At 46.4% G+C, this 26,957-nt stretch overlaps 1 protein-coding gene across 1 annotated transcript; it reads right to left on the reverse strand.

Moving 5' to 3' along the window:
- Window positions 1-634: 634 nt before the first annotated feature.
- Window positions 635-26,898, reverse strand: dcbld1 (discoidin, CUB and LCCL domain containing 1). Its single transcript, XM_010883030.5, has 15 exons — window positions 26,596-26,898; window positions 22,234-22,449; window positions 20,376-20,513; window positions 19,023-19,074; window positions 18,681-18,753; window positions 14,057-14,190; window positions 12,092-12,132; window positions 10,742-10,948; window positions 9,186-9,301; window positions 8,884-9,031; window positions 8,524-8,619; window positions 8,352-8,436; window positions 6,530-6,579; window positions 5,777-5,896; window positions 635-2,480 (listed from the first exon to the last, which is right to left on the reverse strand). The coding sequence occupies exons 1-15, from the start codon at window positions 26,666-26,668 to the stop codon at window positions 1,933-1,935; spliced, it is 2,097 nt and encodes a 698-aa protein (XP_010881332.2). The 5' UTR covers window positions 26,669-26,898; the 3' UTR covers window positions 635-1,932.
- Window positions 26,899-26,957: the final 59 nt, after the last annotated feature.

Raw genomic sequence — 26,957 nt, forward strand, 5'->3', positions numbered from 1 at the left:
AGGCTCTAGTTTTAGAATTGAACGGTTTTCCTACCATTTGAAATTTGTCAACGGAAGACACAAAACAAATAACCTTCAAGCTCACAGGAGAAAAGCAAGAATCACGAAGTCAGCGGTCTGCAAGAAGAGACACGACTGGAATTCGTGGAGATAAGTTAAATAGCCAGGGGCAGTGTGCTCACAGAGAGCTGCTCTCAGCTTTCATGTAGCTTTGGGTTGGTGGCTGAAGGTGTAAACGGGGCTCAACACCGCATGAACAGCCTGGATAAGGCCCAGCCCACTAGCAGATAGGACCTAACACACACACACAGTTTCCTCTCAGACTAGGGTTGTCAACCTTAACCCCCACCCCCCTCCTATGAAGAGTGTGGTCTTATCCTCAGTGGGGCTGTCCCATCTCCCCTCACCACGGCCGTAGCTGGGAGGAGGGGCGGGCAGTGTCACCGGGGATCAGCTGCCGCGTCACGACTGACACCAAACTGCCACATTCCCCCCGCAGACGGACCTGGGCTGGGGAGGTGGAGCTGCCTCTTCCTGCTTCTCCGAGGGGCACCGGAATGCCGGGTGTCACAGGTCCCAGGCAACGGCTGCTGGGACCCCTTCTCACACAGTAAAGAGACCCTGACATCTGGGGTCAACTGCTGCCACTTTTATTCAGGGCTCAGCTTACAGCCAACAGACAGCTTTGAATGAGAGTGACAGGTATCACGGAGAGACCAGTCTGAAGAGAAGAACGTCTTGCAAATAACAGACGCGGACACTTCTGTTCTTACACACAACCCACTTGAAAGATCCCCCCCACAAGTATTTCACAGAAATGAGTTCTTGGTTCCATCCTGTCTGTTGTCAATACCCAGCAGCAACACCACACAGGTGCTTTTAATACAGTCCACAGCACAGGACAGCCTTAATATTTCTATTTCCTGTCCTCTTGGCAATACACATTTTTCAAACTATGCACACACATACACACACTACCACGCTGTAGTAATGGCACAAATCAACATGGCTTTGTATTCAACATCCATTTGAAAACAACTCATCTTTACAGTAGTCATTGACCTAGTCTATTCAAACAGATAATCTAACTGTAGTCCAGTTGTAGCCTCCTAAATCCCCCTGCTGGCTGTTCCCCAACATGTTAGACTAACTGTACACCCTCTCCCCTGGTGCCTCTTCATAGGCTCCCTACTCACATGGACCAGATCTGCCGTCAGACATTGATGTGGAGCGGTGATGCAGAGTTGGGCTTTGGGGCATGACAAAGCCCCTATTGTGGTGGACCTCATGCAGTGAAGTCGGTCCTTTCAGTACCTCCATGAAGTGTGTCCTTACGGTTCTGTTAAAACACAGCTCCACGGACCGACTGCCTAATCATCCAGGAATAGTGCAGTGGTCTTTACTGCAGGGCCCTGGGTTTCAGACAGTCCCTTGACGGCCTTCAGTGTGGCTCATGACGTGCCCCCCCCCGCCCCCCCCACTCCCTGTACTAAATATTGCTGTATTTTGTCTTGTGACGGCCCTCACAGTGAAGCCTCATTGAACAAAGTGGTCCCCGACTGACAGCTAGGGAAAAACACTGCCATAGTGGGCCAAGTGAGGGATACACATATCTGCTACTTTAATCTGGGGTGCTGCGCCACTCAACAAGCCCTCTGCTTCCTCACAACCGAAAGGAGCCTCACTGCAGAGTGAGTAGAATGAGGGGAGGTTTTCAATTATTCATCTCAAAACTAAAATCGGTTCACAAAATGACTCCAGTTCACCCAGTCGAGGTCCTTTTCCTACAAATAAACCCTGACGTTTCCCACATGGCAAAACGTTCAGTAGTGGTTCCTAAGCTGAGGTCTGTTCCAAAACGACAGGGAACTGATAGGGACACACATTTCGACAGTTCCTGGAGTCCCAGACACTTCCCCCCTCCCCCCGTCCTCAGGTCCCACCAGAGCTGCCTTCAGGGTCCAGTCTATAGTCAGGCCTGTGGGCCACCCTTACACAGTCCCTGGGGGTTGAATAGCTCTCCATCACGGCCGGCTTGGCCTGGGGCCTCTGGTAGTCTGAGCCTCCGCTGCTCTTAGCAACAGGTTTATTTACCTTGGGGCTGTCATAGACCCCCTCAGAGTTACTGTGTCCCCGGTCGGTTTTGACCTGGGGGGTCTGGTAAACCCTGGAGGCGCCCACCCCTGCCTTCCTCTCCAGGGTTTTAAAGGACGGGGTCTTGCTTAAGACCACCCCTGGGACACTGTAGCTAGCCGGGTCGGGCAGGAAACCCTCCTTGTGGAAGATGTGGCGCTCGATGATGGGCGTGGCGTACTCTGGCTCCTGGCTGGTGAGGGGCAGCGCGTACTGGTTGGCTGTGTGCAGGTAGTCGTAGTGGGTGGTGGCGTCGCTGGGGTCCTCCCGGGTCTCCGTGTCCATGGGTCTGAACGTGGAGCCCTTCCTGCTCACTGTGCCTGTTCCAATCAGAGGCGGCTGGTATTCTGGAGAGGGACAAGGACACAGGTAATTGAAAAACAAACCAGTGCCATGGTTCAAAAGCAAAAAGATGTTTTGGAGTAAGCAAATGTAAACCCAAATAAAACATGTTTCACTTTGTTACGAAACTTGACTATTTTAGAGATTAAAAAGAAAATGTCCTTTCAACATCGGTAATGTCTGCGCATATCGCTTGATTTTCCCTCGACTGATGGTCACAATCCAGCTTAGCGTGTCTCGAACATGCAGGTGTAAATTCAAACGCAATGGAAATGATTATGCAAACTAAGACAAGTTGTAAACAAGCCCTTTGAATCATAAATATAGTATTTTTGTGATGTTTATTAGGGAGAAAACAAATTAACAGGAAACCTACAGACAGGAACAACCGCAAAGATTATCGCTTCATCCACTCAGTCTCCCTGTTAGTCAATTTGGGAGAATCAGAAGGATATGTAGCTCTGATGCCTCCTACCTGAAACAGGCCACAGAACTCGCACAGAGATTCAAGGAAAGGGTTATGAAGACTAGTGAATCAAGCATGCCAATTACCATTTTGAAGTGCTAACACAACTGGAAAGCCCTCAACCTAAAAGAAAAGACTAAGCAGAACGTGCCCCCTCTTGTTTTACTCAGTACTTCCCCATTGGGGAAGGAACTAAAGAACATCATCTTTAAGCACTGGTACATTGTTGAAACTGACCCAGAACTACAGCCCATTTTTAAACATTCTTCACATTGGGTCTTTAAAAGACCACCAAATGTAAGAGACATTGTGGTTAAATCGGACCCAACACTGTCTTATGACCTTGACCAGGAATTTGACTAAACCTTTTCCCGGACCGCGTAAGCGGAGCCATCCAAGAAGAGTGAATGTTTTTTACTGAGTGACTGACTACGCCTTGTTAGATAGCGTAGTGGTTAAAGAAGTCGATCCGCAAACTCTAGGTCCCGTGTCCCAATCTCCTCACAGTCAAAACAAATGATGCATTAGGATTTGTTCCGGATAGACAAAAATTTTGCTGGCTATAACCTTCAGTATCTACATTATAGTAAGCCTCAAATAAAACTATTTATGGTTATATTGCAACTGTTTCTGGTGGATTTTCGAAGTATGCATCCATACATTTTTGGGGTCAGGATAGACAAACACATAGCTGGCTACAACATTCAGTAGCTACGTTATAGTAAGCCTAAACTAAAACTGTTTACGGTAATACAGTATTGCAACTATTTCTGGTGGATTATCGAAGTATGCATCCATGCATGCTTTTGGGGGTAATACAGGCTTTATCAAAACCCCTTGGGCAGTAAAAGTGTAGGGGTTTCCACAATTCTCTCATCTTTTCACTTGATGAGAAAGTCAGTTATTGTCACATACACTCACCTAAAGGATTATTAGGAACACCATACTAATATTGTGTTTGACCCCCTTTCGCCTTCAGAACTGCCTTAATTCTACGTGTCATTGATTCAACAAGGTGCTGAAAGCATTCTTTAGAAATGTTGGCCCATATTGATAGGATAGCATCTTGCAGTTGATGGAGATTTGTGGGATGCACATCCAGGGCACGAAGCTCCCGTTCCACCACATCCCAAAGATGCTCTATTGGGTTGAGATCTGGTGACTGTGGGGGCCATTTCAGTACAGTGAACTCATTGTCATGTTCAAGAAACCAATTTGAAATGATTCGAGCTTTGTGACATGGTGCATTATCCTGCTGGAAGTAGCCATCAGAGGATGGGTACATGGTGGTCATAAAGGGATGGACATGGTCAGAAACAATGCTCAGGTAGGCCGTGGCATTTAAATGATGCCCAATTGGCACTAAGGGGCCTAAAGTGTGCCAAGAAAACATCCCCCCACACCATTACACCACCACCACCACCAGCCTGCACAGTGGTAACAAGGCATGATGGATCCATGTTCTCATTCTGTTTACGCCAAATTCTGACTCTACCATCTGAATGTCTCAACAGAAATCGAGACTCATCAGACCAGGCAACATTCTTCCAGTCTTCAACTGTCCAATTTTGGTGAGCTTGTGCAAATTGTAGCCTCTTTTTCCTATTTGTAGTGGAGATGAGTGGTACCCGGTGGGGTCTTCTGCTGTTGTAGCCCATCTGCCTCAAGGTTGTGCGTGTTGTGGCTTCACAAATGCTTTGCTGCATACCTCGGTTGTAACAAGTGGTTATTTCAGTCAAAGTTGCTCTTCTATCAGCTTGAATCAGTCGGCCCATTCTCCTCTGACCTCTAGCATCAACAAGGCATTTTCGCCCTCAGGACTGCCACATACTGGATGTTTTTCCCTTTTCACACCATTCTTTGTAAACCCTAGAAATGGTTGTGCGTGAAAATCCCAGTAACTGAGCAGATTGTGAAATACTCAGACCGGCCAGTCTGGCACCAACAACCATGCCACGCTCAAAATTGCTTAAATCACCTTTCTTTCCCATTCTGACATTCAGTTTGGAGTTCAGGAGATTGTCTTGACCAGGACCACACCCCTAAATGCATTGAAGCAACTGCCATGTGATTGGTTGATTAGATAATTGCATTAATGAGAAATTGAACAGATGTTCCTAATAATCCTTTTGGTGAGTGTATACTGACAGTTATTGTATCAATGTCATTCACAAATGAAAGAAAAACTAATATTTTTGTGCCATAAAATGAAATTGCTTTGGCAGGAAAAAGTTCATCTTCAGTCTCGCTAGCAATTGTTCAATTCTTATGACTATTCCAAGAAGTAAGTTAGTAAGCCTATTACTGGCTAATACACTGTTAAAACGGCCAGTGGCAGAAGCCATACAGTTCAGAGATGCGATTTTTGTGGTGGAGGTAAGAAACAATAGTCAGTTTAAAACAATGCTTAATGGTGTCTCGCGACTGGACAATTGTATATCACTGTGGCGTCGTGGTAAAAGACACAGGTTCGAATCCAGTGAAGGCAACATTTATCACTTTCTCGCGGGCCAGCTGAACTAGGCTTGCCTGGTTCCTTTTCTGGTTTTAAAACCTATGCCTGAGCCATTGTCATTAAGCTTCCTGAATATTGTGCCAATACACACTTAACATGTCACTATTTCAAATGCTAATATAAGGTGATAAATTGCATGTTTCCTGTCTCAGGAAGTGATGTCACTGAGAACGGCCTACATAAGACCTTTCACCCCTGCTTGGGAATTCAATGCTTGAAGACACGAGGGTGATAACATTTTATCTGTAGTAAAATAGAATCACTTGGAAGTGTAAGTGTCAGTGTGATGCCTCGTCCTTTTGACTTGTTCGTCTCCTCACCTGCCATGGTGCTGGTGACCAGGTCTAGTTTTTCCATGGGGTCCTTCTCGGAGTTGTAGCTGATCGTGAATTCTGTAGAATGGTGCCTGGCAAATGGCTGCTTTATCTGCTTCCAGCAACCTGAAGGCCAGCAGGCAGGCAGTTAGAGAGGAGACAATAGAGAACTACACAGACAGACAGACAGACGTAATGACAGGACTATCAGAAATAGCACAGAGATAAGCCCCAAATTACAGACCGGCTGACTCAATCTGCTGAGGATTCCCTGGGAGACTTGTGAGACTTGTGCCAAGACAGAATTAACTTGTACTAATCAAATTCTAAAATGTTAAAATATTAGTCCTTTGTGCCTGCTTTAGTTAGGTGGAGGTTGGATGTGAAGGGTTGAGGGGCCTGACAAGCTGGCAGTTGGGTCTATGCATGTCAATGTGGCTGGGTGTGCCCGCTGTGGGCGTGCCCAAGACTGACTGATTTTCCCTACCCACAAATCCCTGCACAGACTGATGTGTCGTCACAGATCAATGAAGCTGGCCTCTTATCAGCAGACTGGGCATTACCATCACAACACAGATTACTTTATGGCTTACATTTTCCTCCCAACAGCTTATAAACAAAGGCTTATTTCTACGACACATTCGAAGGTACGCTGTCTCGGGAAAAAAATAAACTAAATATATCATGAATGACACCGTTCCCAAATTAATCACTAACATTAGGCTATAAGAAAGAGATAACTTGAGATCGCTCACTGACCTGTTTCCTGGGCATCGGAGGGTCCATACGCGTTCTCCATTGTCTTCTTCCTGGGACAGAGAAAACAGATTCTGTGGTGAACTCCACTGCCAGGCTGGACAGGGATTCTCCCTCTCCTGGAATAAGCTTGTAGGAGGGGAGGGGTGGCAGGAGGGTTAGTGTCCTTTTGTTTCCTACACACAACTGCCTGGCTCAGCTGAGCAGCCTGTCCTCAATCTTCATTTGCCCCCTCCTTTCTGGGGATCATGCAGCTGGCCGCATCTTCTAACATTGACCCATGACCTCTTAAGCCCCTTTCACATAAGCAAAGACAATGAAGGTTGATGAATGGAGAGATGGATGATCCAGGCTCATGTGTTAGTGTTCGCCCTCCTCCAGTGTCTCCCCCTGATAACAGGGATTGGGAGGTTGTGTTCACAGCTAAACACAGCCAGCCATTCCAAAGGGAACCTCTTGGGAACAGGACCCTAGATTCAGGAGTCCATTTTCATTCTTGTCCTGTACACATTTTTACGTACTGTCCCAATCCCTCAAAAAAGTTGGATAGTCTCAAAACCTTCCTGTAATGTCCCAATATAAGAACATTAATTCTGTCCCTTCCCGTGCACATTTCCATTTGGGGGGGGGAAGTTATGAGTATTGGGGTGTGAAAAACAGTGAAGTCACTTATAAGAAAAATCACAAACAATCTTTCTTTAAATCACAGTGCTGTACCAGCTAATGCAATGCTAAGGCATATTAAGAATGAGAATACAAAATATCTAACTGTGCTTTAACCCTCCAATTCCAAATAGCCAGCCTACCCATTTGATCCTATAGAATGTGCTTCTCATTTAACGTTTTAGATCTGTCATCTCATCCACAATTTGTACACAACGTTGCCAATTAACAATACCAGTTAACCAATTAAAACCCTTGTTCCATTCATGTCTGCCAATCACATTTTCCAGTGAAAAGAAAGCTGATGCAGCTACAGGAAAAGAATAACATTAACAGGTAAAACATGAATTTTTCCTGTACTGCCCATTCCTGTGGACTGTTGATCTTGATTCACTCATGTTCCTGACAGAATCACACCGGACCAGCAAGACCCACGTGAGTCCTGTTCCCGTGTCAACCTCTACTAGGGACCTCTCACTATACTTTGTCCCTCACTCACTCCAGTCTAGTCCCTTTATTCCGGTTGAGGAATGTGTGCTCCTATGCACTGCAGTCAGGCAACCCAACGCAGGCAGACAAACATACGTACACACATACAATACACAGTGCAATATATAGTAAGTCCCTGAGGAAAACCTGAAGCACTCTGCAAGGAAGCTGACTGGGATGGAAGTTCACCTTTCAGCATGACAACCCAAAGTGCACAGCAAAAGCTACCGTGAAGTAGCTAAGGTAAAAAAAGAGAAATAAGTTCGGACAACATAGCCTTCTGATATTTATGTCCAACATGACATTCAGTTCAGAACAGTATTACCAGAACAGCGGTCCAACCACACTGCAAAGAGCTTAAATATCCAAACACTACCCATTTCCCAGTGTCCATTTGCTTGTACTACTCTACTACCATTGTGGAGAACAAAGCACCTGCTCAGCGTTAAGATAGAAATGGAAAACCGGACAAATCAAGCACAGGCGTACAGAAAAGCAGTTTGCAGAGGCTACACTTCTTGTTTATCACACCAGCAGACTTGGACACTGTATTGTGTGCAAAATGTATACAAGTTAGCAGGCCTGGAGGTAGCACCTTTCCTCTACGCCAAAGTACATTAATGTCTCTAAAATCATTACATCGCCTATTGCAATGACATGGAGGGTCACTTACTTCTGCAGCATCTTGAATACACAAAGCCCAATCAGCAGGATCACCACAGACAACCCGGTCGGTACAATGATGATGGCCAGCTTCACTGAAGACATAGGAGAGGGCAGGTTAGCCAGCCGTTGGGAGAGATCAGGAGGGACAGTTAAGGTAGTGTTTTAATGAGACGGGGTACCGAGGTCTGTCTGAGAGGGGACCGGCTCCGTCACCTCCTCGACCGTCATTGGAGGCTTGGGTTTGGTGGGTACCGTTTCCATGGGTACCGGGGTCACTGAGGGGAGAGTTCCAGAGAGACGAGGACACACAGGAAGAGAGGAAGGAGAGGGTGGCAAAGAAAGGGGGCGTTCAGCTGTGAGCAGACTGAGAAAAACATCCCAAAACATAATCTTTATACAGTCATCAATCACTGTAGAGACTTAAGGATCATATGGTCTGGTTCTCCGGCTAGACCCTTTCAGTGTTGTAATGTGACATTGGGGGTCAGGTTTAAGGACGGGTACCTTTGACATTGGGGGTCAGGTTTAAGGACGGGTACCTTTGACATGCGGGCACCCCACTAACTCTACTCTCATGGCAATCTTCTGGTGCCAGGTGTGAGGGATAATGCGCAGGTAGCGGGCTGTGATTGGTGGATTTAAGGTGTTCCTGGTCTGATGCACGCTGTCCTGATTTCCCTCAAATATCTGAGAGCGAGACAGACCGAGATAAAGAGAGATCCACAGGATTTAAAAGGGATAATCCATATATGAAAGTTGGTTAAACAACAATACATAGGAAAATGTTCCATGATTAAATAAACAACAACGTAATACTGTAGTCAGAGCGACTATATGTTACCATGTAGTCACTGCGGTTGTCCTTTGTGTATGCCTTCCACCGATTCCGCTCCTTGTGATCGATCTTGAAGCTCCTCACATAGAAGTCCAAAATAGTAAAGCCAGTTGTGATAATTCCTGTCAAACAAAAACACAGGCCCTAAAAAAAGATGTGCTGGAACAGGGACAGCCCGCGTCATCTCAGAGAGCAGAACAGTCCCTGCAGAACCAACGGGTACCCTCACATCATCCCACCAACGGGTACCCTCACATCATCCCACCAACGGGTACCCTCACATCATCCCACCAACGGGTACCCTCACACCATCCCATCAACGGGTACCCTCACATCATCCCAGCCCTGATGGGCATTTTTGTGGCAGAGAAGCACCTGGCATGGAGCCAGAAAGGCGGCACGCAACATGTCATTACTCCACATTAGACAGGGCTTCGTGGAGACGCAGCACAGCTCAAGGTATTTAGAGTAGTTCTTGGATTGATTATCCAACTAATGACTGTTGCAAGACCCCAAAGAGCCTGACCCTCTAGGAAAGAAAGGGTCTTATTCTTCAGGCTTTTGTGTGTAACGTTTACTGCACAACAATGACTCTATGATTACAGTTCTTCCATTTTCGAGGAATCGCATTCCAATCAAAACGATGTTCCCCTTAACCTTGCATTTCTAGATGGGCGGACAAAGCGGACCTTCACGGACTGGAACCGAATGTGTTTGTAAAGCAGCATGAAGACAATTTAGGACTGGGTGACTACACACACCACACTCCAAATAAACCCTGCATCCGCCATGGTCCTATATTTAAACAGGCCTTTTTTAACTCACTTTCTTGTTTGTGGAGGAGCAATACAGAGGGGCATTCTGTCCCTTTACACATTACTGAGAACTGGTGGAAAAATGCAGATATCAAAGCTGGGGGAGGGTGGTCTAACGCGCACGCACGCACTACGGTTTTGCAGTGGTGAGTCCTCCAGAGTGAAATCAGAAGAAAGACCCCTTTATAAAGATAATTACCCCCTGGAAACAACCCCTGGATCATATTCCATTACACTGAATTCTCTGCTTTTCCCAACAGATGTGTAGGTTTTTATGTGTTGAGTCTGAATCTACCTACCATCCACTACAGAGTAGTAGAAAATGTGAAAAGCCGCCAGGCAGAAGAGGGTTAAAACCAAACGGCTGTTTTTAAACGATGCCACGGGGTGAAAATCTACAGCGAAGCTCACCCGTTAATCCTCTAAGACTTGGCAAAAGGATGCCAGGGCTCCTATTTTATTACAGATAATTTAAGAATATGCTGAGCTCTGAGTAGGACCTGTAACAGGGGGTGGCAATAGTCAGCCCAGAGACAGTGGTAACACTGGAAACCTGCATATGTTAGCTACAGCCATATTTCACCAAAACTAAAACAGGCGTAGCCTGGTAACCCAACTGCATGCAGGCCAAGATGGATATAACTTGAATAGTGTGGAGACAGTATGGGGGATCCAGTAAATGAGAAAGCGCAGAGAAAAGTGATTCTTAGTTTTAGAGTAGGTTCCCCTGAGAAGGACTCATCTCACCTGTAACCCTCTTCTTCTCGCCCAGGTCTAATTGGAGCCACTGCAGGCTGTCATTCTGGTCTGCAGCCCAGGTGTGCCCCACTGATCCTGGGTCAGCCTGGGAGCTGTTGGGCGCCCAGCCGGACAGAAGGCCAAACTCCCCTCCTTTCTGCCACCAGGAACTGGCAGTCACAGCCACAGGCCGCAGGACAGACTGGTTCCTGCAGTCTAGAAAACAGAACAGAAGAAAAAAGATCCTCCTTAACTAAATGTAACCCAAATATTATTTTCTGTCTGACACCCAACAATACTGCTTGCTTTTGGGTTTAACATGAACTATACATAACATATGTAATGGAGTTTCAAAGCGTGTAGTTTCAGACAAACAACATCAAAGGAGTGGGACTGTACACTGTTTCTCAGCTTTGCACCAGAATTTGATTATCATAAAACACATCTGGAACTAATACCCCAACCACTTATGGTGAGCATGAACTCAACAGGAAATGTACACGTCTTAAAAATCTGCATCTAAACTCTTAACTGGAGTCACGTGTTAAAAAGGGAGAGCACAAAAGCAGAGGAGAAGCATTCAAGACTCATTTCTCACGCCCACTTTCAAAACCGTCCCAGGAGCACCAAGTCTGTCTTAAACCCCTTACAACGCCACCACAAAACTAAAACCATATGGAACTATTTTAACCAAATCCCTGTCAACTACATAACCAACTAAAACCCTTTGTTAGCTGAACCTAAGAGCGCTAGGATCCCTGTATTAACAACTACTCCAACCAAACAACAAAGCGCAGACAGAGGATTAATAAAGAGCTGGTCCGCTGCAGGATGAAGGCGTAGACAAGCCCACGAAGAGTCCAGACTGGATGTCATGGCATCATATGAACATTTAGGACATCTCAAAGATGGATTAGTCTAAAACGGAGCATTTGACTTTGAGCCAATAAACAAACTTCCACACAATTAGGCCTACATTTCCACAGGAAACCTAACTACACATTGGGCATGAGTCACTTTTCTAACTACAAGCTTAGGATTGTTGTCCAGAGTTATTGAACGTAAGACTAATACAGCTGACTTCTAGCTAATTACAACCTGTCCCCACAGGTAGAAGAGACTGAAAACCGCCACAGGAAAATCAACACAGTCAGTAGATAAGGGTTTCCCACGGTTCACACCAAGATAAGGTGTGACAACTGTAACTTTCCTTTTCTAAGCTACATTTATTTCACCACATTTGGAGCTTGTTGCAACTCATTTCTACTGAAAGTACATCACATGTGAAAAGTTTTTGTTAAATTAAACACATATTTAAAAAGGCATACATAAGTACTGAAAGAAAACTAAATATCTTACCATTTGTGACAAACATGAAGAGAGCATCAGACAAAGAGCCGCTGGAAGAAGAAAAATAAGATATCCATCAATGGCGGCCTGTTAGTTTCAATGATTACAATTACAGTGATAAATTGAGGGCCTGCCACTGTGGATGAACACCCGTTGTGGCCACAAAGGAGCCCCAGATAGTCACCCCTCCCCATTCTCTTCCTAAATCAGCCGTCACCCAGGACCCTGAGCTTTGTCTCCCCTGCCCTCCTACACGCCTGGGATTCTCTTTTCTCTTAGCCGCCCGTAATTGGGGATGAACCTGAACCTATTAAGACACAAGGGGTGTTGTTAATTAAAGGGGGCTGGTTGGGAGAAACGCATCTTTCTCAGTCACCACTTGACAACCTCTCATTTCCACCTCTCCTAGGACTCCTGGATCTTGAGGTCTTTATCTTTGAACAGTGCAGCACAACAAAACGTTGTTGCATTCCCAAGAGTGTCACAACAGAATCTGTTAGCAAAGCGATTATAAATATTGTTAAAAAGAAATGTCAGTGTACAATGTTAATAAACCAGCTCGGTGGAACAAATGGAGTACGCTCAGTGGACAGATTATTAAGTACTCCAATTGAGCACCAGGCGGGTAGAATCAGGCTTCGAACAGGACATTCCATCTCATCTCAAATATGGCCCATTATGCTGAGGTCAGGGGACTAAGCTGGCCACTGAAGTAAACTTACTGAACTTGGACTAGTCGGGTTAGTGTGTTTTCACTACTAAATTGTCCAGGATGAATTACAGTGTAGCCACCGTCCTGGGTTTCGAGGGCCGGTCTGCACATGGCTGCGGTACTACGCTGTTTTCGGCCCGCCTGTCAAATTACACGATTCTTGGGAGATTCGTAAGACACTGGAACTGGCACCTGGAACCGACAATCACTGTACCACGCTAAGAATGGCTTACATCACTCATTCTATCCTCCCGTAACGTTCAGTAACTGCTTGCCTTGACGTTTACTTTGTATAGCAAACCAAAGTCACTTGACTCACTGTAGGATCCATCCACTATGTGATAAACTGTATAGTACACAGCTAGTCACATAATGAGGTGACATTTACACATTTAGCATGCGATGCATTGACTGATGAGCAGCATTGGCTACGCGTAGAGGACAAACCAAAGCGAGGTGATTCGTGAAAACATGACCCTATACATTTTAAAACTTCACATTTCTGTTTGCCATCATTGCTTCAATTCAAACAGTTAGGCCTAGGGCTTCGAAGACCGTTTGATATGCACGACTTCTCTAGTTATGAGAGCATGCATTATTTCTAAATTACAAAGTCCTCCTCGCCCACTGAATATATGAAATGTCATTGGTCACGGGCCATTTCTTTAAGGCCCAAAACCCAATTATGTCAAGCCCCCATTCACAAAGACTCTATTGTTATATTAGTGATGCCTCACTGTATTACATGTGTATTTGTAGACTATATGCTGCAGTCAACAATGAGTGATGGCCTCAATTATTCTCACCTCCCCCACCTCAGACTTTAATCATAAATCTATAGGACTGCCATAGGCCAGACTGGGTCCTTACGACATTAGATGGGAGCTGGCTAATCCATCAATTAAACAGTTCAGGAATGCTATAGCCTCTAGCTCTGCTTGATGAATCCAGTCTCCACTGAGGTAAACTAGCCTCGGTCAGGGCTGGAGCCTTTAACTTAATACTGACTGGTAAAGGGGACTCAAAGAATCTGAGGTGTTTCATCATGCAAGTTCATGGTCCTCTTTGAAGGGTCGTTAGCAACAAAATAATCGTACAAAGGGTAGAGCCATGCCTGTAATTAATGTACACGAACATCAATCGGTTACATCTGCAGTAGGTTATAGAGCTGCTATGGAAAATACATGGTGCCTAAAACATAGGTATGCTTGAGTCATACAGTCCATACTGGGAATCATGGCATGTCATTCCCCAGTACTCACTCTTTTGACTGGATCCCATTAGATCTAGTGGCTGGGTAGTGACTCAGGCCTTTGTGGGTCTCTACGGATACCCAGCCTCCTAACTCATCCAGGATAACCCCAGCATGGACCGCAGCCTTGCACAGCACAGACGTCTGAAACCAGAAGAAGTCAGTAATTATATTACACATATAGACACTGAACCGAGGACTGAAACCACACCGAGAGAGAGATATGATATTAGTTACAACGGTACAGAGTTCAGAAATAAGAGACTATATTACAGACACCCCAGATAACAACCAGAACTAAAACACAGAAGTGTGATAGAAATGGATGAAAACTATTCTAATAATAAAAATCTGTCCGTTAGCTAGCTAAACTCTGTAACTACTATCCCACAGACACATCATGTATGGCAAAAAAAAGCGTTTCATCAAGACAATGGACCAGGGAACATGAAAACAACAAGGCAACAACCCCTGACGATCACAACGATCGCACACTGACACCCTGGGCCAATCACTGTAATTAGGTAAAAGATGGATCTATGAGAATGCACATTATTAAGTGGAAAATTTGAATCTAAAATAAAAATCAAGCCAGTGGTGTCTAAAATATAGTGTAGTTTGGCAAAACTTGTGCCTGAGCATGGGTGCCAAATGTCGTCACTCATAGTGAGTCAGAAGGATCAAGAAGCTGTTACAGTGTCACATCATGGTCAATATGAATGTCCATGCGTATGTTGAGTCTTGATAGTATTAGCAATGATGACCAATATTTGTTGCAAGAGAAAAAAATCTGATATCTACCCAATTTCATGACCGCCATCTGCTCAATCAATGCTGGATCTATATAGCAAAAACCATAATTCACCCAAGTTGGTCGAAACTGGGCAGTTGTGGCTGATATAACATCAGCGCCACACATACATCCACATGTCCTCAGGCTTAAAATACACACGAGGGCATTTTGTGTGTAAGGATCCAAGTGGTCCAAGGCAAACCCTGGTGGTCGGAGACTAATACCTGGTCCCTTGGACAAGTGAAATAGCCCAGACAACAGCTCCGATCAGAGAATTTGTTTTTCCATTCCAATGAATGCGCCAGTCCTCTCACTTCACAGGCTTCCTATTATAGAGAACGGGCCACAGTACAGCATTTGCCACGTGACAAACTGTGTCTATGCAATCAGTTCCCCATCTAGCATGTGTCAACGGCTAGCACAGAAACGAGCACCTAAACCCAAATTAAAGAGGCAATCTTATGAAATGGAGCCACAGTAGTCTCAAACCTTGTTAAGCCACACACACACACACACACACACACACACACATTGTAATTGGATGCAGGGGGTGACAATTACGGTAATTATAGCTATAGCAGGAATGTTAAACATACTTCTCAGTGGTGCGTTACTTAGGAAACAGTACTTTGTCACAGAACATACCTCTGGAATAGCAAACTACCTACCGATCAGAGATTTCCCTCCCCTGGAACAGGTAAAGAGCTCTTAGGGGGTGCATGCATAAAAACAATCATTTCCTCCATAAGATCAAGGGCAAATAACCCACAATTAACTTGACTGCATCTGGGGCGCTATAAAAAAAATAAAAAAAACATCCATTGATCTGCTGCTAAAATGGTCCATGAGGTTAATCAAGCACCCACTGAAACTAGCACTCAGAAACTAAAATACAGATAAGATGGTAATTTCTGAAAACATGTTGCTATTCAAATTAGATTAGAAAAATACTCAAATATGAATACGGAATTGAACATTGAGAAAAGGTGAAAGCTTGTGTAAGCTCAGTTGTGGCTCATTTCAGCCAGCCACTGCTCACTTTCCCTGTAGAAAGTTATTACAGACAGGCAGGTCCGGGAACTAGGTGATATTGTAAGTAAGCGCTGAGCAAATATTCCACTCTGGGATTTTGCTTGACTGCTTTATTGCAGTCTTTACTTTTCTTATCTAGACTAACAGCTTCTCTGGGGTCAGATGTTACGGCCTCATTACCTGACAATTTTTTCCACTGCAGTTTAGGCTAGCACACCCTAAATTAATACTTAACTTTGGCAAGACCGCCCACTCGCCCTGAATGCTCTGCCCTGCCCGCCCTGAATGCTCTGCCCTGCCCTGCCCACCCGCCCTGAATGCTCTGCCCTGCCCGCCCTGAATGCTCTGCCCTGCCCTGCCCACCCGCCCTGAATGCTCTGCCCTGCCCACCCGCCCTGAATGCTCTGCCCGCCAGCCCTGAATGCTCTGCCCTGCCCGGACCGCCCTGCCCTGCCCGTCTGCCCTGAATGCTCTGCTCTGCCCTGCCCGTCTGCCCTGAATGCTCTGCCCTGCCCGTCTGCCCTGAATGCTCTGCTCTGCCCTGCCCGTCTGCCCTGAATGCTCTGCTCTGCCCTGCCCGTCTGCCCTGAATGCTCTGCTCTGCCCTGCCCGTCTGCCCTGAATGCTCTGCTCTGCCCTGCCCGTCTGCCCTGAATGCTCTGCTCTGCCCTGCCCGTCTGCCCTGAATGCTCTGCTCTGCCCTGCCCGTCTGCCCTGAATGCTCTGCTCTGCCCTGCCCGTCTGCCCTGAATGCTCTGCTCTGCCCTGCCCGTCTGCCCTGAATGCTCTGCTTGCCAGCAGATGGATATGCTTTGGTAGGTTTTTTCATCATAATGGCCCTAGTTATAGGTATACAGAGTCATAAATAAAAATGCACTTGTGTAGTAAAAATATATATATTTTAAATCTAAATCTCTGTTGTGAGACTGCAAGTGCTCTTGGCAGAAACAGTAGTCTACCTCTTTAAACAAACTGACTTGGACTGAGTCTAATGAATTGTTTAATTCATTTTTAAGAAATACAAGGTCAGAAGTCTTTTAGAGCAGCTTTCTTACACCATCTACAGTTAGTTCCCTGCTGTCAACGCCTCTGAGCCTGGGTCTTCTCTAGGTTTTTTCCAAAATTTTTCCTAGCCACTGAAATTCAACACTACTGTTGTTTACTCCTTGGGGTTTAAGGCCAGGTGTTTTGTAAAAGCACTTTGTTACAACCGCTGATGTAAAAAGGGCTTTATAAATACATTTGATTGATAAACATACCTTACAGTTCATATCAACACTGAATAATGAACACGTGGAATAATATATTTCACCTACATACAGTATTGTGTATCAAACATACACAAGAATCATTACTACCAAATAAGGAACTGCCCAGAACAGAACAGACACTGTGGTGTTAATCTAAATGCTAATGGCTGTACCTATTGAATGTGTGCAGTGGACAGATAAACACCTTCTGTTGCACACTCATTATCTCCTCATAATCTAGGCCTTCCTCCAAACCCTTCTACACAATAGCAAACGTGGACGACCCAATGCTCTCGCCCAGACTCCGTACCAAACCACACCCTACTGTCTATATGGTGCCCTACTTTTCAACCAGAGCCCCTGGGCACCAACCCAATGGATCTTAAGCTAAAGTAGTACAGTATATGGTGTCTTCCCAGCAGCAGACGGTGGAGTGCTGAGAGGTTCTGTTGTGGAGCCAGCAGGCAGGCCCATTGTTGTGGGGCTGGGACTCCCTGCTGGGCTTACTGACCGCTCGGCCAGGGGGCGGCCGCTTGAGAGCCCTTATCCCACCCCAGAGAGGCCCAGGGAAGACAGCTACAACACCCCTCCAGGTGGCCCACATGACCTGCATCCGGACAACCATCGAGGAGGAGCCAAAGCGCTGGAGTGATTTTGGTGAAACAACTGAAAGTCAGTGACCGGACTTTTCTCACAGAGCTTAGGTCTTAAATAGTTGGTTGTAATCTGTGTGTGTGTGTCTGATCACTTCTAACGTGTCTTGTAGTGTTAGCTCCTATTTTCAGTTAGATAGGTGTCAAGGGCCCAAAGTCTACGGTTCAAGACCTCGAAGCCAAAACACATGATCCAGTCACATCCAAACAGCGCAGCTCGACCCGCTTTCACAGTTGCGTTGCCCTGAAGGTTTGGCCGTCCTGTGATGTAACCTACTAAACAACACCACCCAGCTCTACTCCAAAAAAAAAAACACCAAATGAATGAAACACTGTTACATAAACAGATTACCCATCAACAAAAAGAAAAAAACACACACACACAGTCTCTGTGTGCGTGTGACGGGGGAACAAAGAAGCCTGGTTTACTGCCCCCTACGGGCTCTCAGAGCACCCGCGGGCAACGCAGTCCCAAGCACCTCCACAGCAACAGCCAGACAAAAGCACCAGCAATGACCGGCTAGCCTGGGGCCCACAGTTTCCCCTCGAGGCTTTGGCATTGACCCATTCAGTAGACCCATTATTAATCCAGGCACCTGTGGGCTAAGGACAAGACTGCTTCGAGTGGAGCGTCCGGGAGTTCCTCTGACAACAAAGGACGGGCTAACAAAATCAACAACAAACAAACGTGTCTGTGGCCGCTTCCGTGGACTAGCACCCGTTACCACAGAACTGCGGTCGGGAACAGATGATACCTCGTAAATAAAACGTCCATGGTTACTATTTCCCCAGGGGGGAGGGAGGGACTAAACGGCGTCTCTGTCTGCCTTACAAACCTGGTGACACCCAGTAAAAAGCCAGAGGTTAGGCTCCCTTTGAGGAGGACAGTAGGGGGACATTACTTACATGTCTGTAACCCTGGGAAATGTCACCGGATATTTCCCCTGCCACAGCTTTGCATCCTGCCGGACAGTACTTCCTGTGAAGGCAGACAACAATAGAACACACTTGTTGAAAATGCACAGATCCATCCTGTACATTTCCCCAGATGGAGTGGGGAGTCAGTATAATCTGTTCACACCAGAGACAGTGTCTATCAACATTAATAGAAGCTAATGGGACCTAATGGGCTTAGTGGATATCCCCCTCTTTCATTCAAGCCCACGATGCATTTAGTGAAAAATTTAACTATCATCAAGGACAGAAAAGACTGATACCTGGCTGGTCTCAGACATTGAAAACCCTCACCTGTATTTTGAGACAGAGAAATGGCTGCCTTTGTCCAAACATGTGAGCAGATCTGAGGGAAGACAAAAGAGAAACAAAGGAGAGACCATGAGGAGATAAAAATATCATGAGACCAGTGGCTTCAGAGCAAAGCAGACAGAGGAAACCAGTCCCTGCAGAGCAGAAAGGACCACCACAACAGGACACCATCACCACAACAGGATAATGACCCTGCTTCCTTCAAGCCCTCTGGGACAGTCACACACACACACACACACACACACACACACACACACACACACACACACACACACACACACACACACACACACACACACACACACACACACACACACACACACACACACACACACACACACACACACACACACACACACACACACACACACACACACACACACACACACACACACACACACACACACACACACACACGTAAACAAGATAACGTTGGAAACAAGAATATCCACTAAAACCAGTTTATAAACTCCTATAATCTCCTGGATCAGCACGTCAGTGTTGCTTACATCGAACTACCTGTTAAAACATGCTGTCTGAAAAAACACTGCCCCAACAGAGAGAAGTCAGGTTAGGTTAGCTGTGGCACACCTGACTATTTAACAGCTCCAGCTGTCCTCGGCCCCCGTTTAACCAGTGGCCCCAGCTGCCCTCGGTCCCCGTTTAACCAGTGGCCCCAGCTGCCCTCGGTCCCCGTTTAACCAGTGGCCCCAGCTGCCCTCGGTCCCCGTTTAACCAGTGGCCCCAGCTGCCCTCGGTCCCCGTTTAACCAGTGGCCCCAGCTGCCCTCGGTCCCCGTTTAACCAGTGGCCCCAGCTGCCCTCGGTCCCCGTTTAACCAGTGGCCCCAGCTGCCCTCGGTCCCCGTTTAACCAGTGGCCCCAGCTGCCCTCGGTCCCCGTTTAACCAGTGGCCCCAGCTGCCCTCGGTCCCCGTTTAACCAGTGGCCCCAGCTGCCCTCGGTCCCCGTTTAACCAGTGGCCCCAGCTGCCCTCGGTCCCCGTTTAACCAGTGGCCCCAGCTGCCCTCGGTCCCCGTTTAACCAGTGGCCCCAGCTGCCCTCGGTCCCCGTTTAACCAGTGGCCCCAGCTGCCCTCGGTCCCCGTTTAACCAGTGGCCCCAGCTGCCCTCGGTCCTCGTTTAACCAGTGGCCCCAGCTGCCCTCGGTCCCCGTTTAACCAGTGGCCCCAGCTGCCCTCGGTCCCCGTTTAACCAGTGGCCCCAGCTGCCCTCGGTCCCCGTTTAACCAGTGGCCCCAGCTGCCCTCGGTCACCATTCAACCAGTGTTTTGACATAAACATTGGTGCGGACGTAATTCTAGAGAAGAGCCTCTAACCTTTGTGATCTCCTGTGAAGTAGGACAGCAGGAACCCTCGGCCCGAGATGTGACGTCCGCTTTGGAACTGGACGATAACCTCATTGGAGTTTGTGTGCACCTTGGGGTTAGGCTTCAGGCTGCCGCAGAACTCAGATGCTGACACAGGAGAGAACAGCACAGGTATTTCATAAGAACAGTTGGCATGCAGTACATTGGCTGGGCCGAATTGTGATACTGTTTCTAACATGTGGGTGGGTGGTGTGGGGCAAACAAGAATATTCTGTCCAGGGCCCTGGGATTCCTGACGGCAGTCCTGCCTCTATCCCCCATTCCACTCCAGGCCTCACTGACAGGCACTCCATTTTTCAGCCCCAATAAGCCAAATCACATCGTGTCATCAAAACCCATCTTCCTCTCTCCCTTTCATACAGGAAAAAAAAATAATCCCTCCTTTATGTCAGCAACAGGAATCTGACTGTAAATACTATGCAGGGCAGACAAAGGGAGAGTGAAAGAGAGACCAGAGCCAGAGATGGGCCCGGGGCATTTTCAAAGACCGGGTCAAGCCAGGCAGCCAGTGTGTTGGTTACTCAAAGGTCTTTGTGGCATTGCTTTCACCTGACAACAATGAAGTAACACGACGCCGTCACTCGACAGATCCGTGGCCGCCACAGCCTCTGGGAGGATGTCACACATCCGCCGTGTCCCTGAACTACGCGTCAACAACGAGGGTTTCACAGTGATTCACGGGTCATATCAGGCGTTTCAAAGACGTCCGCAAACACGCCTACGGTCCAGACACCACTTCGTGTGAGAAAAGTAAATATCGGTAATGTGTCCGGGTGTCACACGTTGTAAAGCCTTTTTGGTAATTGAATGTTTCCACCAGGAAGCAGCGGAGGAAAGAAGCAAAGGCATGTCTCACCACTGAGGTGACAAGGGGCCTTTGACACCCTGACCGCTGTACTGGTAACCTCAGCTGTGGGTGGGCTGCAACACGATCAGTCACCGCGGTATGATGGTTCTGGCAACTTCACACAACCCTCAGCTCATATCCTGCTCTGCACTCCAGCCCGGCAGACACTCTGGAGAGCTAGTGGCAGTCTGGAGGAGACACTTCCTTCCATAGTGCCGTATGACAAATGCTTGCCGTGCGGGGCTAAGCTTCACTAACACGGAGAAAGCCCGAGACGTCTCATTACCTGCCCGAGCAAATACCATGACTAACCTAGACGTTGCAGTAGTCTGACGCTGTACTCAGGTTATGACTCGCGGCCCTCGCAAAACGCCACACTCAAACGAATCACCCTTTCTTGCCGAGCACTGAAACTGACAATAAACTGGAAAGCAGTATTATGTTCCCAGTAAACTGTCACAGTGCATTACAGCACAACTCGGCCAAGAGCCCTCTATCTGTTAAGACTGTCTATTCAGCCCAAACACTCTAAACATGCATTCACTGTCCAAGGCCATGAAAGTCCCCAAGCAGGAATTCCCTACATTAAAGGGCAGTTAGATGCACCTGTCAAACCCACCAACAAACCCCTCCATAGCACGTAGACATCTCAAGGTAACTGATCCTGTGACAAGCACGTCGCGAGGCCGTCACACCAGCAGGATCACCCACACGTTTGTCCTTTGTGAGCGGCAATTCTCAAGTACAACAAAGACTTCCGCTCCCTCCTCCAGCGCCCTATATATAGACACATCCCCCACAAGGAGAACAGGGAAGCTCGGCCTGACACATGCTTCTCATCTGTGTGGAAGGAATGCTGTTAACACCGTGGCCGTCTGTGAAGCCCCACCGCAACTAGCTAGCAAGCTCGGTCACACCCCAGAGCTAGATCCTGAGCCGCGGTCGGGACGTTCAACTCACCACTGCCTCCGTAGCCCCCCTTGAGGACCTTGACGTAGTCCGACTGGCAGTCCCGTGCCTCCACGTCCAGGTCACCGAACCGGAGTACCAGGTTCTTGCCATGCGGCACCTGGATCTTCCACTCACACCAGGTGTTGTTGGGGTAGGTTCCCGGGTAGTTCTTGGAGGAGAGGACGCCGCTCTCCGGGCCCAGCACGGAGTGACCACAGCCGTCACCTACAGAGTGGAGGTTCGGAGATGTTGGCGTTTTATTTCAAATACACATTTTAAGACTCGCTAGAGCGTGATGAGAAACACCTGGTGGAATGAAAAGCAAACAAAAACACAAAAGGCTGTCAAACGGTATGCTTAAAATTTTGGGAGGGGACAATCACCTTTGCGCATTAATAGCTAAACCTGCACTTGAGTAACACTACAACAAACCTCCTCATTAGTAATGGACAATGTTTAGTCAGCTAGCCAACATTACTAGTTCACTATGCCAAAAATATAGAAATAAGGAACAAATTGGAATTATCAAAGAAAGCAACATTCCAGAACAGCCAGTATAAATTAACAAAACACAGACTTCCCACCAGATAACAAACAAAAGTGACTTACAGTTCATTTGCCAAATAAGAACAGTATATTTTTAATGTTTATGTATTTTTAATATTCATTAATTAGCATATTATCAACACAACACTTACAAACCAAGATTCATAAAAAAGCTGTGTTTGCTTTGTAGCAGAAAGAGTGAACTTGGTGGTGTATAAAACTGGTTGTGTTGTATAAAACTGGCCTGGGTGAATCAAAATGTCCTAAACATGTTTGATAACTGATTCTCTCAATTATTCTCTCACTTTTTCTTTTTTTTTTTTTTTAAATCCACCCTTCAAAGCACTCTTCTATGGTGGGACTTTCTGACCGTACAAGACATCAATGTGCTTTTTCTGTTCTAGAATCACTCATGTTACGCAGAAATGTATGCAGTGAGACAAGTGAAGACATGTGAAACCACACACACGGTGAAGATGTCTGTTGTGTCAGACAGAAATATAGCATAACCCCTGATGAGAGATATTGGAAGACATTGTTAATTACATAAATCACAGTGAATAAAAATGTGCCAATGTCTCATGAGTCAACATCTTTTCAAAAAGACAAGTTAAAACAGAGTCACTGCAATGAAATACCTGTTGCGATTTTGCAGAGCATAGCAAAGCCCAAGACCCGCAGCCTCCAAGAAAGGCAACAGCCCCCCACTGGGGAACCCCATTGGGCGGCTGACAAGGCGGGGTGTCTTTCCGAGATGCTCAGCTGCTGGGGCCATGCCAGAATCCTGTAGGTGTGGGGCGCCCTTTGGCAGTGTGTGCGCGTTCGCGTGTGTTGGTGCATGCAATGATGCGTGCCACTGGCTCCCACGCCTCGGGGCCTGGCCCAGCACCCTGGTGACAAGGTCACCCCATTTACAGGGAGGTTAATCCTCTGTCCCTGTGAGTGTGGTCCTAACACCTGTGACAGCACTAACAGGCACGCAAGGGCCTCAGGGAAGCTCAGTCCCAGGGGGACCAGTCACTAGACTGGCCCAGTTCTAGCCTCTAACCCCTATAGATTTCATGTAGTTGTGAAATGATTGATTATTGATTAGCAATAGTGAAAAGGTGATCTTAACCGTGATCTTATCAGTGCAGTGGCAATGTGCTGCTACTAAATGAGCATATTGCTACAGATGTCCTATTTATTATAAAAGATATAATTTGGTTCACATCCCTGTGGCCACGAGGTCAGGGCAAGGGGTTTGCTTTCGAGCTTGGTCCTTCAACTCAGATTTACCACACATGGCAGGGTCTAGACATTAATGGCAAGTCCTATGCTAATGTAACAAAAAACATAAAGGCCTAAAATAAAGGCATCTCCACAGAATGTCTAAGGAAAATCACATTTAATGTAAAAAGAAAAACAATAAAAATATTGCTTTAACATGAAAGCAAAATGAGCTGGCCTATAGCCAAATTAACCTTAAAGAAGAAAAACACAAGATGGCAGCTGTTGGTTCCTGACGCGCAGCAGCAATGGTTACATCAGCTCCACACACTGAGCAGGCACACAGTGGCCTTTGTGGTCCAAGGCTGAACTCAGTCCAGATGCAAGTGGGATGGAATCTACCCACCTTGGGGCAGGTGCAGGAGCGGTGACATCACCACAATGACAGACCAAGTCCTGGTAAGAGGTTGACTATACCCGCGCTGCACAGCTAACCAACCGTATTTGTATAAACAGAGAAGGGCAAAACGGGCCCTTTAAGATCCACTCAAGACTCTTTTTAGTTAGTGGTTTGTTTGGGACAATAACAACCAATCTCGTGTCCTTTGCTTATGCTGGACTGGGGATTTTTTGGAGTGTTTTTAGAGCTTTAGCCCACATGCACTTTAAATACCTAGAACCAAATATTTACACATGACAGCGTCCCCATCAAACAGGCCCACTAAGGCTATTGATGAGCCCCTGAGTTGCAGTTTTCAGTCGGATTTTAGGTCTTGTTTGTGAGAATGCTTATTCATAGCAAGGAATGATTTTTCTCCATACAGTGAACATAGCAAGGTCGCTAAGCTCCATGTATATATTTTATCTTACTAGGTAAGTACGACACTCATTTACAGCAACGACCTGGAAGCAATTAGGTTTAACTGCCTTTCTAAGAGACAGAACAAACATATTTCTAAACCTAGCCGGCTTGGGGATTTGATACAGCAACTTCACAGTTCCTGGTCAGATGCTCAGCTACCCTGCCATCCATTCATCCATCTATCCTTCTTCAAATCCAGGCAAACTGATACAGACCAGCCGACAGAAAAATGCACTAATCAGAGAAAGTAATCACGCCGTCTACATTTCAAATGCCACTGCGTCTACTGAACGCCTGGCTGACAGGCCTCAGGACAAACATGAAAAGATCCTCAAACGGCCTGCTGTGGAAGTGATGTGACAACAGGGACGCGGGGGCAGCAGATTCGCCCAGCACCTAACACACCGGATCACTGACCAAAAGGTGAGGTGAAAAACCTGCCATTCAGTGCATGTACGGTTAACTCTAGCAGCTCCCTAGCGCACAATCTAGATTCATTTTGTGTTGGATCTTGTGAGCAATGGGCGCCTAAAACAACTGAATCCTTAATCAACATTATGCCATAGAGGTGGTGGGAGAGGGGTCCTGAGCTGTCGGCCTGTGAATGTTAAGGCATGCGTGGAGCCGCAGTTCATTGTTCAGCACCGGCCGCTTGGTACTAAGGGACAACACAACAGAGAAACAGGCACAAAAAGATGGCCCCGCTCCATTGTAATTCTGAGGCACATAACCTACTATCAGCATATCGGGCTAAATTACTAGGAAAGCCTACCCTTGCCTGATCAATGTTGGGACAAGGACATTAATTACACAGCTATAATAGTCAAAGCCACATTCAGTCCCTTCCCTGTGCGAGGTTAGTCACAAGTGAAAGTAACCTGTCTTCTAAGGGATTGTAGGGTTGCATTTGATAGGTATGTAGATAGGTATGTAGGACATGCACACAACATAGTCTACATGTGTTGAACTGGTTCTACCGAGGGCCAAGTGTCTGCAGGTTTTCGCTTTCATCTTGTACTTGATTAATTGGGTTACTAATTGTTTAGGTTGTACCCTCACCTGGTTGTTTAAGGTCTGAACTAGGAACCAATTTAAAGGCAAAAACAACATGCACTAGGCTCTCCGTGGAATTGGTTTAACACCTGTGTGATAGACCAAAGAGGTCCAAACTGACAACAAGCTACTTGGAGAAAAGGTTGAAACATTTCCTGAAGGAAGATTCGTGCATTTTAAACCATGTCAACAGGCGTCAATTGAACTGGTGAAAACGATATGCTTAGTTTCAACTGTCCTCATCTGTGATAATACAGCCTAGAAACAAGTTTCAAGTTATGTTTGAAAGATTAAAGTAGCAATATGACTGGTTATATTTAAGATTCACACAACGTTTTGCATTATCGAACTGAACTCGAAGAGCCTAATAACGCTGCAATGTAAGAAACACACTATTTACTTCATACGAAGTAATTATAGGCAACATACTATTGCTACATTTCATTATTGGCAAGTACACTACATTCGCGGCTAATAAACTAGCCAAACAGAATACTCAGTTTTAACCCTTGGTGTACCATGTGTTGAAGGCATACTAAGTAGGAATGAAGTTAAGAGAAACGTTTTACCGGAGCAACGCCTTAATAAATAGTATTATCTTAGCATGAATTGAGAGGACACCTAGAAAAAAACAAGTTAATATGTTGTGTTATCCTAGAAACAAGCAATTTATATTATAATCGAACGGTTTGTTTGCTTACCGGGTTTTTCGCCGAACACGGAAAGTATTGACCAAACGACAAAGAATCCATGAAGTTTCTTCTTTCCAGACATCTCAGCTTTTATCCGACGTTATGCACCGAATGTGTATATGAAGACACATTTGTCTCGTCTTCGGGGAATATCGTTCTTTAGGAAGGTTTGCTGTAACTCCCGACGCGCTCCTTGTGCTTCTATCTCGACTGTTTCTCCCGTGTATAATTCCTTGAATTAACTCTTCCGTGTTACATCCACAGGCGGCACCCAGTGGTTTGGTCGACAGACCAGTCAGACTGCCTCTGTGTGGTTACGTTGGGGGAGAGTAACCTAAAGTATCGAGATAGTAGGCAATTGCTGAGTAGCC

The sequence above is a fragment of the Esox lucius genome, chromosome 18 (genome assembly GCF_011004845.1).
Source record: "Esox lucius isolate fEsoLuc1 chromosome 18, fEsoLuc1.pri, whole genome shotgun sequence".
Classification (NCBI taxonomy): domain Eukaryota; kingdom Metazoa; phylum Chordata; class Actinopteri; order Esociformes; family Esocidae; genus Esox; species Esox lucius.